Here is a 17,611-nt window from a genome sequence, read left to right as displayed (position 1 = left end):
TACAAAAACTGTGGATAATATGGTTAAGGCAAAAGAAACTAGCTGACCAGATAGGGAGAGGCATGCATAGTGAGGAAGGAAAAGATCTAATGCCTCTTTTCTACCAGGGAAATGCCCTTGGGAGGCAGAGATCCCAGTAGCTTTGCTGTCACTATGGTGCAGAAATCCCAAACCCAGAGGTTCCAAAGGGTTGCCATTCGTCAGAGTTTTCTGCTGAGCAGAAGAGAGGAAATCTGCACACTTCTAGGAGTAAGTCACAAAACAGGATTTAGCTTTCAGCTGTCAGCTAGTTGCTAATAATGCCCCAAGTATCCAAATCCAAGGTATTAGTTAGCCTTTGCCAATCACCTGGAAAAAAAAATCCTCAACTAGTAGATAGAGCAACTTTCATAATAATCACAGTAATCATACATGGCACAGCCTAGTTATTTCCATTTAAATACCAACAAAAAAAATATTTGGTTGAAATCAAGGCAATGTGCTTTTTTTTTTTTTTTCTTTTTTGCTATTTTTTAGGGCCATACCCGAGGCATATGGAAGTTCCAGAATAGGGGGTCGACTCGGAGCTACAGCAGCCAGCCCTTTCCACAGCCACAGCAACTCAGGATCCAAGCCACGTCTTCGACCTACACCACAGCTCATGGCAACACCACATCCCCAACCCACTGAGCAAGGCCAGGGATCAAACCCACACTCTCATGGATACTAGTCGGATTCGTTTCTGCTGGGCCACAATGGGAACTTCTGATGTGCTCCTGATCTTTAATTTGAGCAAACAACAAAATCCATGTAACAGTTCCTGGAAAAAGAGTCAGTGAAAACAATAAAGTAGGGGAAATGTCCCCACTTTCACATAATGGCCACCATCAGAAGAGAAAAAATATGCTGAGAAACTGTCTAAATGACTGTGATAATCTTCATAGTACCATAGTGTTCTATGTGAGTATACTACATACTAGTGGGATATTACATAGTATGAAATGTACACAGTGAGGACAATAAGTGGCCTGAGGTGCAAGACATTGAAAAGTACGCTAGCTTAAGTATTAAAAAGTAAGATGCCTGCTAGAATAACCAATTTTGCTAATTTATAAAATTTCCATTTTACAATCCCCCCAAAAATCAATGAAATACAAGCTCTAAGAACTTATTTCATTCTTAGTTACTACTAAAATTTCTTTCAACATCAAACATTAGTCATCAGTATATGAAATAAATAAGATCATTAGCCCAGAAGCACTGATTATTCAGGGCAAACCGACAGATGTGAGTACCTCTCTTAAGACATTTATCAGTCACCGATACATGAGTGTGTTGAAATGGTGACTCTTTTATTTTATTGATTTATTTTTTTATTTTATGGCCACGGCACAGCATACGGAAGTTCCCAGGCCAGGGATCGAACCCACGCCTCCACGGCATCCTGTGTTTACAGTCAGATTCTTAACCGCTGTGCCATAGCAGGAACTCTAAATATGGTGATTCTGATGCTTATCCTATCTTACCTCAGAAAGTTTCATGACACTTTCTCAAACAAGTGTTAATCTATGCAGTTTTGCGTCTACATACTTCTGGACTATCTTTCCTAAATCCACCCCACTCCTTCTTTCTAATTTTTAGTAGTTTGGGAATCTGAGGGTCTTAGCTATGTACATATTAGCAAACAAAGTAGATGCATCGAATGTGTCCAGATGATGCAACATATACTTAAATTTGGTTTCAAGATACAGGTCAATCATTCTGGAGGAGACGTTAGCAACAGCTCATATTTAGATTTAATTGGGGGGATTATTCTTGAAATTGACAACACTGCTCACCTTTAGGACAGAGGCTAAGCTGGTCATGTGTTCATTGAGGGCACCCTCGGATTCCTTGTAGGTCAAGCATGTGAACTGATACTCCTCAGGATCAAAGGCATCAGCCCCCTGCTGCTCCACATCGCTGGCTACTCCCACGTAATAGTCCTCTATGTCCCCAGGGTCTTCGTCCTCTTCCTCTTCTTCACAATTTGGGTCATAGTCCTCTTCATTGCTGTCAGACCCCTGGCTATTCATGTCCACAGACATCTTAACATCCAGCCAAGATGCAGATCAGGAGAGCAGGTTTTTCCCCCTCCCCCTAAACTTTACCACTTTCTCAAATACATTAGTGTTTTTGTCTTCTAAGGGAGGAAAAGAAAAAAATAAGTGTTAATTAACTTTCACTATGAAAAGTTATAACAGAAACCATTCAAGAATCAAAATGGTGGAGTTCCTGTCATGGCTCAGTGGTTAACCAACCTGACTAGTGTCCATGAGGATATGGGTTTGATCCCTAGCCTTGCTCAGTGGATTAAGGACCCAGCATTGCCGTGAGCTATAGTGTAGGTTGAAAATGCAGCTCGGATCCAGTGTTGCTGTGGCCAGCAACTTTAGCTCTGATTCGACCCCTAACCTGGAAACCACCATATGCCTCAGGTGTGGTCCTAAAAAGACCCCCCCCCCAAAAAAAAAGAAGAAGAAGAAAAAGAAAAATGAAAGCAGCACAGCCCTAGTCCTACCTGCATTATATGGCCTATTCTAACTTTGTTCTCATACATGAAACCTCAACATCTCCCTGCCCAGGCTTTCAAAGGGAGACCCTTTCCCAGATGGACAGAAGCAGTTAACGATGGTAACTTCACATGAAGGGTCTGGTGTGAAAGAGTAAGGCTGTGTGCTCTATGTCAAGGAGTCAAACCCCCATGGATGTGTCCCTCCTGCCAGAGTTAAGAGAGAAGCACATCCCCACAGCTGGTGCCCACAGGGAAACAACCTAAAGGCTGAACTACCAAAGTTTAAAATCTCTTAGCCTATCATGCCCCACTGAGAGGTGACACAGACAGTTCTTTCCCACTATAATATCTAGGGAAAGAATAATATTGTTTTACATACATCACTGTCAGATATATGGGGGAAAAGGTGCACAGTATAGACAAAATAAAAGTCAAATAGTTCTTCAACCTCCTCCTCCTATCTGCAAAGTTAACTAATTTTTCTATTTTAAAAGGTTCTACTTAATCCTTTAAAAGGGGCACTAAGAAGCAAAGAAACTGGCCCAGTAATGAAAGAAAACTAAATATTCTGCTTTCACAGGATCATAGCTAGGAAAAGCCAGAATCTACTTATCATGAAGAAATAAGAGATCAAATGCAACTAGCTACTGAAAAATCCTCACAGATCAAAATGTTACTCAATTACATAAAAATGAAGAGATTACTAGTTTAGAAAGCAAAACAATCACAAGCCTAAATTTCATCTCAGAGAAGATTTTTGCAAATACCCATTAATTTCCCTACACAAGAACTACTTCATGTGATCATTTCCAATGAACAGTATCATTGTATATTTAAATAGTGATTTAAATATAAAACTAGGAGTCCCTGTGGTGGCTCAGCCGAAACAAATCTGCCTAGTATCTATGAGGATGCAGGTTCGATCCCTGGCCTTGCTCAGTGGGTTAAGGATCTGGTGTTGCCATGAGCTGTGGTGTAGGTCACAGGCAAGACTCAGATCTGGCATTGCTGTTGCTGTGGTGTAGGCCAGAAGCTGTAGCTCTGAGTTGACCTCTAGCTGGGAATTTTCATATGTCACAGGTGCCCCCTGAAAAAGCAAAAAAACAAACAAACAAACAAACAAAAACAGAAAAAAACCTGTTTGATAATCTCTCCAAAGAAAAAAAATCAACCACAGGAGTTCCCCTTATGGCACAACTGGGACGCAGGTTCAATTCCTCAGCCCCTCATAGTGGGTTGGGAATCCTGCATTGGCAAAGCTGCAGCTTAGGTATCAACTGCAGCTTGGATCTGATCCCTGGCCTGGTAACTTCATATGCTGTGGTTAGGCCAAAAAAGTAAAAAAAAAAAAAAAAAAATCAACTATAATTAAAACCAAAATTTTTAAATGAATGTGTCCTGAAGATATGGCCAGTCAAAAGGACTACCAAGCCACATTTTACTTATTTGTTCATCTGGCCAAGCCCACAGCATATGGAAGTTCCCAGGCCAAGGATCAAACCTGCCCCAGAGCAGTGAACCAAGCTGCAGCAGTGACAGTGCAGAACCTTAGGAACTCCCAAGTTACATTTTAATGATATTATAAAAATATCATTGTCTGATGTTACATACAAATGCTCGAATTTTTCTTTTAAAAAAGTCACGTTAATGAGAGGGCAGTTAACATACTTGCAGTTTGACTTTTTTTTTTTTTTTTTTTTTTGTCTTTTTGTCATTTCTTGGGCCGCTCCTGCGTCATATGGAGGTTCCCAGGCTAGGGGTCTAATTGGAGCTGTAGCTGCCAGCCTACGCCAGAACCACAGCAACGCAGGATCCAAGCCGCGTCTGCGACCTACACCACAGCTCTCGGCAACGGGTCGTTAACCCACTGAGCAAGGCCAGGGATCGATCCCTCAACCTCATGGTTCCTAGTCGGATTCGTTCACCACTGCGCCACGACAGGAACTCCGCAATTTGACTTTTAATGAATTGTTTCGTATGGCAGAACCACCTAATCACAATTGAACTCAACTATGGTTTTTTTTCCTTTAGGAGAAAATTAAAATTTAATTAAAATTTAAAATTTAAATTAAAAATACCTGTAATTCTTGAAGATCTTTCAGGAAGATGTCACCCAAATAGCCTATATTGTATAATTTCCATCTAAAATAAAGAGATATAATTCTATTTATATACTTTTAAATTGGTACCCTAAATTTGCTAATTTATTTTTTAAAAAGTAAACATTTAAAAGGACAAGCAGCAAGGGACCAGAAATTATTTTAAGTCCCATAGAAACCCATATGATATAATTACATATTGACAAGAGTGACATGACCTTCTAAGAAAAGAGTTAAACATCTGACAATAATTTAACGTGGAGTACTGGTGGTAAAAACGGATACCCAGTTCCCTCCCTCAGTTTGAAAGCCCACCACTTCACTCTTATTTTTCAGATTCCCTAAATTAATTACCACAATTTCAATCCTAAATGTTACATAGAGAGTGACAAAGCAAATTGCAACTGACTTAAACTGGACTTTTACTCTAAAGTCATCTCTACTGTGGTAATCTAACACTTAGAGAATACTGCCAATACTTCAGATCTCTATTCATGAAAAAATTATTTTCAAATAAAAAAACGCCCCAGGAGTTTCCATTGTGGCTCAGTAGTTAACAAATCTGACTAGCATCCATGAGGACGCAGGTTTGATCCCTGGCCTTGCTCAGTGGGTAAGGATCCCCACGTTGCCATGAGCTGTGGTATAGGTTGCAGATGTGGCTCGGATTCCATGTTGCTGTGGCTGTGGTGTAGGCTGGCAGCTATAGCTCTGATTCAAGCCCTAGCCTGGGAACCTCCATATGCAGTGGGTGCAGCCCTAAAAAACAAACAACAACAACAACAACAAAAAAAGTCCCCAACAGAATGCTCACTAGGTAATGTTAACACCCATTTCCCACCTCTCTTCTGACATGTTTAGGGCTATGTGACTTTTCTTTTTTTTCTTTTCACAGCCCCACCTGTGGCATACAGAAGTTCCCAGGCTAAAGGCAGAATCAGAGCTGCAGGTGCAGGCCTACACCACAGTCATGGCAACACCAGATCCAAGCCACATCTGCAACCTACACTGCAGCTTGTGGCAACGCCGGATCCTCAACCCACTAAGAGAGGCCAGATATCAAGCCCTCATCCTCACCAGCACTGTTGGGTTCCTAACCCACTGAGCCACAATGTGAACTCCATTCCTAAAATTTGACTTTTATCTGCATTTTTACATAAGATACTGCTTACTGGGCAAATAAGCATAAACAGTATTATAAATATTGCTCCCATCTGCAAAACAGCACTACCAATAATAGCTTTCATTTAATGACACCAATTTCAGGTCAGATTCATTCTCATTAAATGTTTATAACTCTACAAAGTAGCTATCATCCCCTTCTTATAAATGAGGAAAAGAGTTCAAAAAGATTAAATAACTTGCCCAGGTCCACACTGCTGCCAACCAGTAGAGTCCAGTGTTACACTTTCACCAGATCCGTGGCCTATGAGGACTCCTAACTCCCCATCACTCTCCTGGAGAGCCTAATACTATTCACAAAGCCACCTCCAGAATTACAATAAAAGAGCAAGGTTTTCACTTTCTCCGGATTTCTCTCCAGGATTTGGGCTTTAAGGGTTGCCCACAGGTTTCTCATCAACTTAATACTCAAGAAGGAGGGGAAAACATCAGGCTCCCTTCCAAAAAGAAGAACACCATTTCATACTTACTGAGTGTTCTAAGTCTAGACTTAAATAAAATCTTAATTTTTGTTACCTTTTCAAAGTTAAATAAACTTTATTCTACTTGAAAGAATACTGACACTGCTTAAGGAGGCCAGTACGTTATTGCCTTATTACAGAACAGATGATAACGGTTTGATTTCCTCTGGATGTTAAATACTATCCCTACATCCCAAACAGAAAAGGAATAACTGAAACTACTTCCCACTCCACCCCCAAAGTCACGTGTTCAGAAGACCTGACATCCACTCCGTGCTAAAGAATTGAAACGGAAGACTTCTCAGTTTAAAGTTGACATGAGCAAAACAAAAACATTTTGGTGGATCTAACGATGTTTAACTACAGATATAATATTTAGCGCTAAATAGTCATTTACTAAATCTACATCTCCGAAGAAAACCTAGTAAAAAAATATGAATCAGCAACTTAGTTTCAAAACCCTACATTAAATCCGCAAGGTAATACGGTAGTCACTAACAACACACGGTTATTTAACTTAAAAATTAAACAAAATTTAACATTTGGCTGTTCAGTCGCACTATCCATAAATCAAATGCTCAAGGGCTACGGGTGGCTAGTGGTCAAGGGTTACTCAAAGGTACAGAATATACGCATTGTGAGAGAAAGTTCTATGGGACAGGGTAACAATCAGTACTGAGGTGAAGTCATCCGAGAACACAGTAGCCTCTCCCGCGGCTAGCACAGCAGGGTCCCCCGAGGCGGCGGCGCAGTTCCTGGGCTGCATATCGTGTCCGAAGGGCCGGGATATCCGCGAGGACACGGAGCCCACGCGCTGGGGAGCCTTCACTGGCGGGCGTTAACTAGCCGCGCGGGAGGCATTGCGAGAGTTCCCAGTGATGACTCGAATGGGAAACTCCGGAGGCAGTGAGTCTCCCTGGTGTGGCCGGCGGAGAGGGCCCAGATGCGCCGGCGCCAGTCGGTGAGAGGCGCCGGCCTCCGACCTTTACGCGAGCAGAGCAAGCGGCTAGAAGAGGAAAAACGGAGAAGCGCCAGGCGCTAGTCCGCTCAGACTACGGTTTTTAGCCGCCCCTCGGCGGGTAGCAGAGGGCGCTGAGACAGTGAAAAGGCTGCGGGGGGCGCCGGGACCTCGCGGGCAGCGACGAAGGCGGAGCCCCGGCCTGGCTAGGGAGGCGCGAGGAGAGCCCACCCCCCCCTCCCCCGGCCCGCTCGGGTAAACAAGGCCGCGACTCGCAATGCGCACTCACCGGGAGCCGCGGCCCCGGGGCCGCTGAGCCCGGGCGGACCAAACTGGGTCGGGCCAGGCCTGAGGAACCGGACACAGGCGCGGCGGCGGCGGAGGCGGCGAGCCAACGCCGGTCAAGGCCCGCGCTGCTTCCTCTGGCGGAGCCTTCTTCGCAGCTCCGGAAGTGTTCGGAGCAGTTGCGTCACTTCCGGCCTGAGGTCGCCCCACGGTCGCCCGGGTCGTGACTGGCGCTGGGTGATAACGCTTCTGCGCGGTTGCTTCTCTGCAGCTTAGCGCTCCGACCCAGAGTGTGCCCAGCGCACTGCCGGCGCCGACTGCTGCGAGGGGCAGCAGAGGAAAGGGTTTGGCTTATTGGAGAGGGGTCACTCACTGCATCTCTTCCTGCTTTCTCCTACCAGCGCCGCCCGCCGGGATACCCTAAACCTGAGTTTTTCTTCTTTCTTTCTTTTTTTTTTTTTTTGGTCTTTTTGCCTTTTCTTGAGTCTCTCCCGCGGCATATGGAGGTTCCCAGGCTAGGGGTCGAATCGGAGCTGTAGCCACCGGCCTACGCCAGAGCCACATCAACATGGGATCCGAGCCACGTCTGCGACCCACACCAGAGCTCACAGCAACGCCGGATCCTTAACCCACGGAGCAAGGCCAGGGATCGAACCCGCAATCTCATGGTTCCTAGTCAGATTCTTTAACCACTGTGCCACGACGGGAACTCCTAAACCCGAGTTTTTCTGATGGACTCCTCACTTCACCGTTTGTTAGCCGTGTCCGGCACGGAGAAGACACCCTGACGTTCGTGGAATGGATAAAGGACTTCTATTTCCCATCCGCTCTCTGATCAAAGATCAAAGGAGAGCTGGGTCTTCGGGTCAGCGCACCGGGTCGGGATTTTCTGCCTACATTCAGATGCCGTCCCCTGGTGGCCGCGGATCTGCAGGACCACACCAAGCTTCCTTTTCCCTTTCCGCAGCCTACTTCTCCCATTCACCCAAGGCTGAATCTTAACTTTCTTGCTGCACAGTTTCTTCAAGAAGTATAGAAAGTGCCAATATGACATTCAGTACCTTCTATGACCTTTAACAAGTATTATGGATAGATAGAACCATGTAGGCTCACTCAGGTTGCTGCTGGACAGCATGGAAAAGCTGCTTCGGGTTTTTTTTTGGGGGGGGGTGGTATTTTTAGGGCCGCACTCGAAGCATATGGAAGTTCTCAGGCTAGGGATGGTATCATACTGCAGCTGTGGCCTACCCAACAGCCACAGCAACACCAGATCCGAACCAGCCGCGTTTGCAACCTACACCACAGCTCATGGCAACACTGCATCATTAACCCACTGACGCCAGGACCAGGGTTGGAACCTGTGTCCTCATGGGTACTAATCCAGTTCCTTACCACTGAGCCACTGGGGGAACTCCTATTGGTATATTTCTTGTACACGATTTTCAGGTTCCAGTTTAACTCACAGCATGTATCCAAATCAAGTGCATTCAAATACAAAGAAGCCCCAAATTAATTTGAAGTGAAAATTAATAGTAAGGAGTGAATAACATAAGATTATGAATTTTCTAGGAGTTCCCCAGTGGCTCAGTGGTTAACGAATCTAAGAACCGTGAGGTTTCAGGTTTGACCCCTGGCCTCGCTCAGTGGGTTAAGGTTCTGGCGTTGCCGTGAGCTGTGGCGTAGATTGCAGATGCGGCTCAGATGTGGCTCTGGCGTAGACCAGTGGCTACAGCTCCGATTCGATCCCTAGCCTGGGAACCTCCATATGCCACGGAAGCGACCCAAGAAAAGGCAAAAAGACAAAAAAAAAAAATTATAAATTTTATATATTAGTAACGCAAAAGTGTGTGTATAACCCAGTGTACTTATTTTATTTGTTTTGACAAAACATATCCATTACATCATGACATTAGTAAAGGACACAAAATGTATTTTCTGGTAACAAGATATCTTTTACTTAATTAGAATCTCTCACTTTGTGTTATTGGTAATAAATCCTCTCCAATAAATAAAAGGGAACATTTTTTTCTGCGTAATTATTGCATTTGCATCATTCACACATCAAGCATATGGGTGTATTGTACAATGTATTGGAATCCCATGTACCGGCCCTGTCTTTTCCTTGCTAAAGGTGAGTTTCTTTCTTTGTTGTTTTTTTTGTTTGGTTGGTTGGTTTTTTTTTTTTTTTTTTTTGCTTTTTAGGGCCCCACTGGCGGTTTATGGAGGTTCCCAGGCTAGGAGTCTAATCGGAGATAGAGCTGCCAGCCAGCATATGCCATAGCCACAGCAAGGCCAGATAGCCGAGTCTGTGAACTACACCACAGCTCACAGCAATGCCAGATCCTTAACCCACTGAACGTGGCCAGGAATTGAACCCACAACCTCATGGTTACTGGTCGGATTCGTTTCTGCTGTGCCACAACTGGAACTCTCTAAAGGTGAGTTTCTTAAGGGCACAGATCCAACCATGTTCTTTCTTTCTTTCTTTCTTTCTTTCTTTCTTTCTTTCTTTCTTTCCTTTCTTTCTTTCTTTCTTTCTTTCCTTTCTTTCTTTCCTTCCTTCCTTTCCTTCCTTCCTTTCCTTTCTTTCTTTCTTTCTTTCTTTCTTTCTTTCTTTCTTCCTTTCTTTCTTTCCTTTCTTTCTTTCCTTCCTTCCTTTCCTTCCTTCCTTTCCTTTCTTTCTTTCTTTCTTCCTTCCTTTCTTTCTTTCTTTCTTCCTTTCTTTCTTTCCTTTCTTTCTTTCCTTTCTTTCTTTCTTTCTTTCTTTCTTTCTTTCTTTCCTTTCTTTCTTTCCTTTCTTTCTTTCTTCCTTCCTTCCTTCCTTCCTTCCTTTCTTTCTTTCTTTCTTTCTTTCTTTCTTTCTTTCTTTCTTTCTTTCTTTCTTTCTCTTTCTCTCTTTAGAGCAGAACCTGTGGCAAGTTCCCAGGCTAAGGGTCGAATTGGAGCTACCAGCTTATGCCACAGCCACAGCAATTCTGGATCTGAGCAGCGTTTTCAACCTACACCACAGGTCACAGCAACCAGATCTTTAACCCACTGAGATGGAACCCACATCCTCATGGATAGTAGTTTTGTTTGTAACCTACTGAGCCACAATGGGGACTCCCCAACCTTGTTTTCAATATCGCTCTATTAAATAAATGTTTATTGGGCTGATGGTAATACTTTTGGGGGGGGAGGGGCTGAACTCAAGACATGTATAAGTTCCCAGGCCAGGGATTGAACCCCGGCCACAATCACAACCTGCACCAGAGCTGCAGCAAAGCCAAATCCTTGACCACTGTGCCACATGGGAACTTCCTAAAACCATTATTTTTAACTGGTGGAAATTTCTTTCCAGGAAATAAAGATTTAAAGATTAAACTAAAACAAGAATTCCCATCGTGGTGCAGCAGAAACAATCCAACTAGGAACCATGAAGTTGCAGGTTCGAGCCCTGGCCTCATTCAGTGGGTTAAGGATCGGGCGTTGCTGTGATCTGCGGTGTAGATCTCAGACACAGCTCGGATCTGACGTTGCTGTGGCTGTGGCGTAGGCTAGCAGCTGTAGCTCTGATTAGACCTCTAGCTTGGGAACCTCCATATGCCGTGGGTGTGGCCCTAATAAGCAAAAAAAAAAAAAAAAAAAAAAAAAAAAAAAAACAGTTGCTACAGTGACAATGCCAGATCTTTAACCTGCTGTGCCAACAAAAGAGCTTTATCTTCAAAATAAATTTGCACATGAAAGTTATATATATAAAATATAAAGTCCATCTTTGTCTCCGTGGCACAGGAATCTGTGCAGGATACAGTGGGAATGATTTGTCTCAGCTCCTTGATGTCTGGGGCCTCAGAAGACTCAAAGGCTAGGAGCTGGAATCAGGAAGAGTTATTTATTCATACATCTGGTGGTTGATGGTGACGTCAGCTGGGTGATGAAGGAATACCAACATCCTGTCACAATGTGAAAAGCATGTGTGATGGTATATATGTTGGTGTGGCCATCTTTTGAAAATATAATCTGTCCCATAGCGTTTATTACATATATCCTATGTCTTTCATATTTATTGCCTTTATTGATTTTTTTTTTTTTTTTGAGCGAGGCCAGGGATCAAACCCGCATCCTCATGGATGCTAATTGGGTTCATTAACTGCTGAGCCACATCGGGAACTCTCACTTTTTTTTTTTTAATCTGCACCTGTGGCATATGGAATTTCCTAGGTCAAATAGAAGTTGCATGGAGTTCCCGTCGTGGCGCAGTGGTTAACGAATCCGACTAGGAACCATGAGGTTGCGGGTTCGGTCCCTGCCCTTGCTCAGTGGGTTGACGATCCGGCGTTGCTGTGAGCTGTGGTGTAGGTTGCAGACGCGGCTCGGATCCCGCGTTGCTGTGGCTCTGGTGTAGGCCGGTGGCTACAGCTCCGATTCGACCCCTAGCCTGGGAACCACCATATGCCACGGGAGCGGCCCAAGAAATAGCAACAACAACAACAAAAGACAAAAGACAAAAAAAAACAACAAAAACAAAAATAGAAGTTGCAGCTGCTGGGCTACACCATAGCAACAGCAACATGGGATCTGAGCTACATCTGAGACCTACACTGCAGCTCGCAGCAACGCCAGATCCTTAACACAGTGAGTGAAGCCAGGGATGGAACCCACATCCTCACACACACTACTTTGGGTTCTTAGCCCACTGAGCCACAATAGGAACTCTGAAAACACATATTTAAAGAAATTTTTTCATTAATAGGCTTTTAAAAATATCCTTCTGTTTTTTTTGTTTTGGTTTGTTTTTTTTTTTGTTTTTGTTTTTTTTTTGCTTAGTAGAAGGTGTTATTGTGACATTTCACAAATGAGCAAAGTACGTACAGAAAGTTGTGGTAATTGCTCAAGGTCATGAAGATTGCTCTAACTCTGGCCATCTGGTGCCAGGGCCTACCCTTTTTATATGTGCTGGACTCTTTCTCAGTATTTTCTAGTATGAATTGTCTGGCCATGCTGCTTTTGCCAGTCTTCTGTTTCCAGTTTTTCACAATTACACATAATGCTGCATTGAACATCCTTGGATATACTTCGTTTTGCATCAATATGAAAATATTTCACATTATAATCCCAGAAATGGAATTGGTAAGTCAACTGCTATGCTTGCTTTACATTGTGATATTACTAAGTCACTTTTTTTGGGGGGGGGGGCTGCACCCACAGCACGTGGAAGTTCCTGGGCCAAGGGTTGAACCAACACCACCCCAGTGACCCAAGCTGCTACAGTGACAAAGCCAGACCCTTACCCCCCTGCATCACAAAGGAACTCCTGTCAGGTTCCTCTGTGTTTTTTTTCTCTCAATTCTTGCCCATGCACCAAGGATTCAGAGGTGCAGGAGGTTGGGAAGTGCTGCAGCAGCACCAGATTAGAGCCAGCAGAGGTAGGCAGTCCGGCATTTTATGAATTTATTAAAGTGAAAGTACATTTTAGAGAGAGCTCATGGCTGCCCCTGAGTAGGGGTTAAAGGAGTGGTCCAACTCTCTTTAGAGTTGTTTTTGTATCCCCACAACACAGACCTCAGTGGAGACCCAATTTCTCCTGCCCCAGCCGGGGCCAAGTGTTGTTTGATCTCTATATGGGCCATATTTGATCTTCTGATTGGTTTCAGGCAAGATACATTATTTTTTTATGGCTGTAATATTTTATTTCAATCTGGATATATATGTACACATATATTGTTGATAAGCACAATGTGAATAAAATTCTGCATCTTATTTTTTTATTTAAAATGAAGCCAGGAGTTCTTGTCGTGGCTCAGTGGTTAACGGGACCCTGACTATTAACCTTGAGGAAGCAGGTTCAATCCCTGGCCTTGCTCAGTGAGTTAAGGATCCAGCATTGCCATGAGCTATGGTGTAGGTTGCAGAGGCAGCTCAGATCCCACATTACTGTGGCTGTGGCGTAGGCTGGCAGCTACAGCTCCACATTGACCCCTAGTCTGGGAACCTCCATATGCCTTGGGTGCAGCCCTAAAAAAAAAAAAAAAGACATAAAAAATAAAGTAAAACAAAGCCATAAGTATTTCCAGGTTGCTATAAAAATCTTCGTATTTATAATTTTTATTTATTTTTATGTGATTTTTATTTTTTCCATTAGTTGATTTACAGTGATCTGTCGATTTCTACTTTATAGCAGTGACCCAGTCATACACACACACACACACACATATATATCTACAGATTATTTTTCTCATATTATCCTCCATCACATTCCATCACAAATGACTAGATATGTTCCCTGTGCTGTAGAGCAGGATCTCATTGCTTATCTCCAAATGCAATAGTTTCTTTTTTTTTTTTTTTTTTGTCTATTTTGCTATTTCTTTGGGCCGCTCCCGCGGCATATGGAGGTTCCCAGGCCAGGGGTCTAATCGGAGCTGCAGCCACTGGCCTATGCCAGAGCCACAGCAACACGGGATCCGAGCCGCATCTGCAACCTACACCACAGCTCACGGCAACGCCGGATCCTTAACCCACTGAGCAAGGGCAGGGACCGAACCCACAACCTCATGGTTCCTAGTCGGATTCGTTAACCACTGCGCCACGATGGGAACTCCCAAATGCAATAGTTTCTATCTATTAATCCCAAATTCCCAGTCCATGTCACTCCCTCCCCCTCCCACTTGGCAACCCCAAGTCTGTTCTCCAAGTCCATGAGTTTCTTTTCTTTCTGTGGAAAGGTTCATTTGTGCCGTCTATTAGATTCCAGATATAAGTGATATCATATGGTATATGTCTTTCTCTTTTTGACTTACTTCACTTAGTATGAGAGTCTCTAGTTCCATCCATGTTGCTGCACATGGCACCATTTTGTTCTTTTTTTATGGCTGAGAAGTATTCCATTGTGTATATGTACCACATCTTCTTAATCCATTCATCTGTTGATGGACATTAAGTTTGTTTTCATGTCTTGGCTATTGTGAATAGTGCTACAATGAACATATGAGAGCATGTATCCTTTTCAATGAAAGTTTTGTCTGGATATATGACTAAGAGTGGGAGTGCTGGGTCATATGGTAGTTCTTTTTTTCTTTCTTTTTTTTTTTTTTTTTTTTTTGTCTTTTTGCTGTTTCTTTGGGCCACTCCCATGGCATATGGAGGTTCCCAGGCCAGGGGTCGAATCGGAGCTGCAGCCACCGGCCTACGCCAGAGCCACAGCAACGCAGGATCCGAGCCGCGTCTGCAACCTACACCACAGTTCACGGCAACGCCGGATGGTTAACCCACTGAGCAAGGGCAGGGACCGAACCCGCAACCTCATGGTTCTTAGTCGGATTCGTTAACGGGAACTCCTCATATGGTAGTTCTATATTTAGTTTTTTGAGGTACCTCCATATGGTTTTCTGTGGTGGTTGTACCAATTTACATTCCCACCAACAGTGCAGGAGAGTTACCTTTTTTCTACACCCTCTCCAGCATTTGTTATTTGTTGACTCATTAAAGTTGGCCATTCTGACTGGTGTGAGGTGGTACCTCATAGTAGTTTTGATTTGCATTTCTCTAAGAATTAGTGATGCTGAGCATTTTTTTTTTTATGTGTTTGTTGGCCACCTGTATATATTCTTTGGAGAAATGTCTATTCAGGTCCTTTGCCCATTTTTCATTTAGGTTGTTGATTCTTTTGCTATTGAGTTGCGGAAGTTGTTTGTGTATTTTAGAGATTAAGCCCTTATCGGTTGCATTGTTTGAAACTATTTTCTCCCACTCTGAGGATACTTCATTTGCATGGGGAATAGGTTATACAGAGGCAGGTATTCCTTCCCTAGTAGGGAGTGAGCAGCCCAGGCTGTTCAAGGTGGGGAAGAGGCATTGCAATGAGACATGGCCAGAGGCTTTGTGGTTTAATTTCCTTGAAGGGGACTTGAAGCCTGTGACACTCCCAGATCACCTTTTAAAAAAGGCCCCCAGGAGTTCCCACTGTGGTGCAGCAGAAACAAATCCAACTAGGAACCATGAGGTTTCGGGTTCAATCCCTGGCCTCGCTCAGTGGGTTAAGGATCTGGCATTGCCATGAGCTGTGGTGTAGTTCGCAGACACGGCTTGGATCTGGCGTTGCTGTGGCTGTGGCATAGGCTGGCAGCAACAGCTCCCATTGGACCCCTAGCCTAGGAAACTCCACATGCCACAAGTGCAGCCCTAAAAAGATAAAAAATTTTAAAAACTGCCTCCAGGAGTTCCCGTCGTGGCGCAGTGGTTAACAAATCCGACTAGGAACCATGAGGTTGCGGGTTCGGTCCCTGCCCTTGCTCAGTGGGTTAACGATCCGGCATTGCCGTGAGCTGTGGTGTAGGTTGCAGACGTGGCTCGGATCCTGCGTTGCTGTGGCTCTGGCGTAGGCCAGTGGCTACAGCTCCGATTCAACTCCTGGCCTGGGAACCTCCATATGCCGCAGGAGCGGCCCAAGAAATAGCAACAACAACAACAACAAAAGACAAAAGACAAAAAGACAAAAAAAACAAAACAAAAAAAAACTGCCTCCAGTTCTCTGAACCCAACTAAATGTCGGATACCATGTTATTAGATAAAATGATGAGGAAAAGAGACAACAGTCCTTGCAGTCAAGGAGCTTTGGTCTAGTAATAGATGCAGAAATTAGAGAAATAATTACGGAATTGCTGTGGACTACTGCACAAGGGAGTCAGTGGGCCCTGTCTTTAGTCTCTGCTCCCTTTATACTCATTCTCCAGTAATCTCATCCAGTCTCTTTGCCTAAGTACCTCCAATACATCAATGACTTCCAGTTTACTTCTAACCATACCCACGTGGACTGAAGTTTGGCACATGCCATCAGCCTCTACATGGATTAAATCATAAGCCATTGTAGCTGCCAACCTGTAGTACTGCAGAGATCAGTGTAAGAAATATTAATGTTTATTGTTCATTTTCAAGAGTAAATGCTAACTTAAGAATGGGGAACTACCAACAGCTGGTTTTCATAGCCCGCATAATGACTCTTGGCTAATGTGGCAACAGTAAGGCTTGCAAACCTAGAAAGGCCTTGATAATGTCCATGTAAAGCAGGAATTTTGAAAAATCCTTAGCAAACATCCCTGGGGCCACACAGAGAGGTCCTGAGTAGGGAGGGCGGAGTGCCTAGGATTTCAAGGATTCACTCTATTGGTGAATTTAAGATACAAGAGCAGGATTTAACGGGCGGGAATGGCGAAGCAAGGGGCTAGCCCATAATGGACAGCTAAACTGGGAAGAAAAGAGAAGATGACATTATAAGGGAATAAAGAAACTTAAGGGACATCTAGGAAGATTGTATGCCCCATAGTACTCACCCAGTGAGGAAATGGGGGAGGGACTTGCGTGCTAGGGAATATAATAGCTTGTTGTAAGGACATAGAGTGTGCCTGCCTGCCGATCTTGCAAGACCTCCATTAAAGTCTTGCGTCCATTGCACTTCGTGTCCAATCTTTGATTTGGGGCATGTTAGTGTTTCTCACTATCAGGAATAAGGCACTCTTGTGCTTTGGAAAAAAAAGTGGAAGAACAGGTCTTCAGGTAGATATTTTTAGGAGATTTTATGTGCCCAATTATTGCATTTCCTCATATCTGGAAAAACGCTAAAGTCCTTCATGGTTGGAGTTTCCGTCGTGGTGCATCGGAAATGAATCTAACTAGGAACCATGAGGTTGAGGGTTTGATCCCTGGCCTCGCTCAATGGGTTAAGGATCCGGCATTGCTGTGAGCTGTGGTGTAGGTCGCAGATGTGGCTTGGATCTGGCATTGCTGTGGCTGTGGTATAGGCTGATGGCAACAGCTCCAATTAGACCCCTAGCCTGAGGACTTCCATGTGCTACAGGTGCAGCCCTAAATAGACAAAAGACAAAAGACAAAAGACAAAAAAAAAAAAACAAAAAACCTTCATGGTGATGTCTGCTGCTTGTAACTATTAGTAACCTTCACAAGGCCAGCAACCTTTGTAAAATGTGTGCATGGCTGCGTGCACCTCCCCCTCACCTTTATCATATACACTGATATTATTTCCCCCTGCCTCTTTGGGGCAGTGTATTTCACAGTCATCTGTGAATGCAGCCACCTCCAAGGGTGAGCAGGTGAGTCC

At 43.9% G+C, this 17,611-nt stretch overlaps 1 protein-coding gene and 1 long non-coding RNA gene across 15 annotated transcripts in view; one reads left to right on the top strand and one right to left on the bottom strand.

Moving 5' to 3' along the window:
• ARIH2 (ariadne RBR E3 ubiquitin protein ligase 2) overlaps nt 1–7,690 on the bottom strand; it is a 54,173-nt gene extending 46,483 nt beyond the window's left edge. For 7 of the 14 annotated variants that reach the window (XR_014823112.1, XR_014823111.1, XM_021070659.2 and 4 more), the window contains exons 1-3: nt 7,523–7,690; nt 4,612–4,675; nt 1,818–2,161 (exon numbers count right to left, since the gene is read on the bottom strand). Coding sequence is in view for 8 of the 14 variants with exons in the window: in XM_005669530.4 (XP_005669587.1) it covers nt 1,818–2,066 (249 nt within the window). In the remaining 6 variants the exon portion in view is untranslated. Of the gene's footprint in view, nt 1–1,817; nt 3,811–4,070; nt 5,295–5,654 lie in introns of all 14 variants that reach the window. The other 7 variants (XM_084988328.1, XM_084988324.1, XM_084988325.1 and 4 more) reach the window with 6 other exon arrangements.
• LOC146397309 (uncharacterized) lies at nt 2,348–7,534 on the top strand. The gene is made up of 2 exons (XR_014823156.1): nt 2,348–5,290; nt 5,647–7,534. It is a non-coding gene; the product is annotated as an uncharacterized LOC146397309 (long non-coding RNA).
• Nucleotides 7,691–17,611: the final 9,921 nt, after the last annotated feature.

Source organism: Sus scrofa, chromosome 13 (genome assembly GCF_054392235.1).
Source record: "Sus scrofa isolate SSC_HxYL_T2T_F1_AM1 chromosome 13, Sscrofa_HxYL_maternal_Yorkshire_Landrace_v2.0, whole genome shotgun sequence".
Taxonomy (NCBI): Eukaryota; Metazoa; Chordata; class Mammalia; order Artiodactyla; family Suidae; genus Sus; species Sus scrofa.
This window is presented reverse-complemented; position numbering and strand designations above follow the sequence as displayed.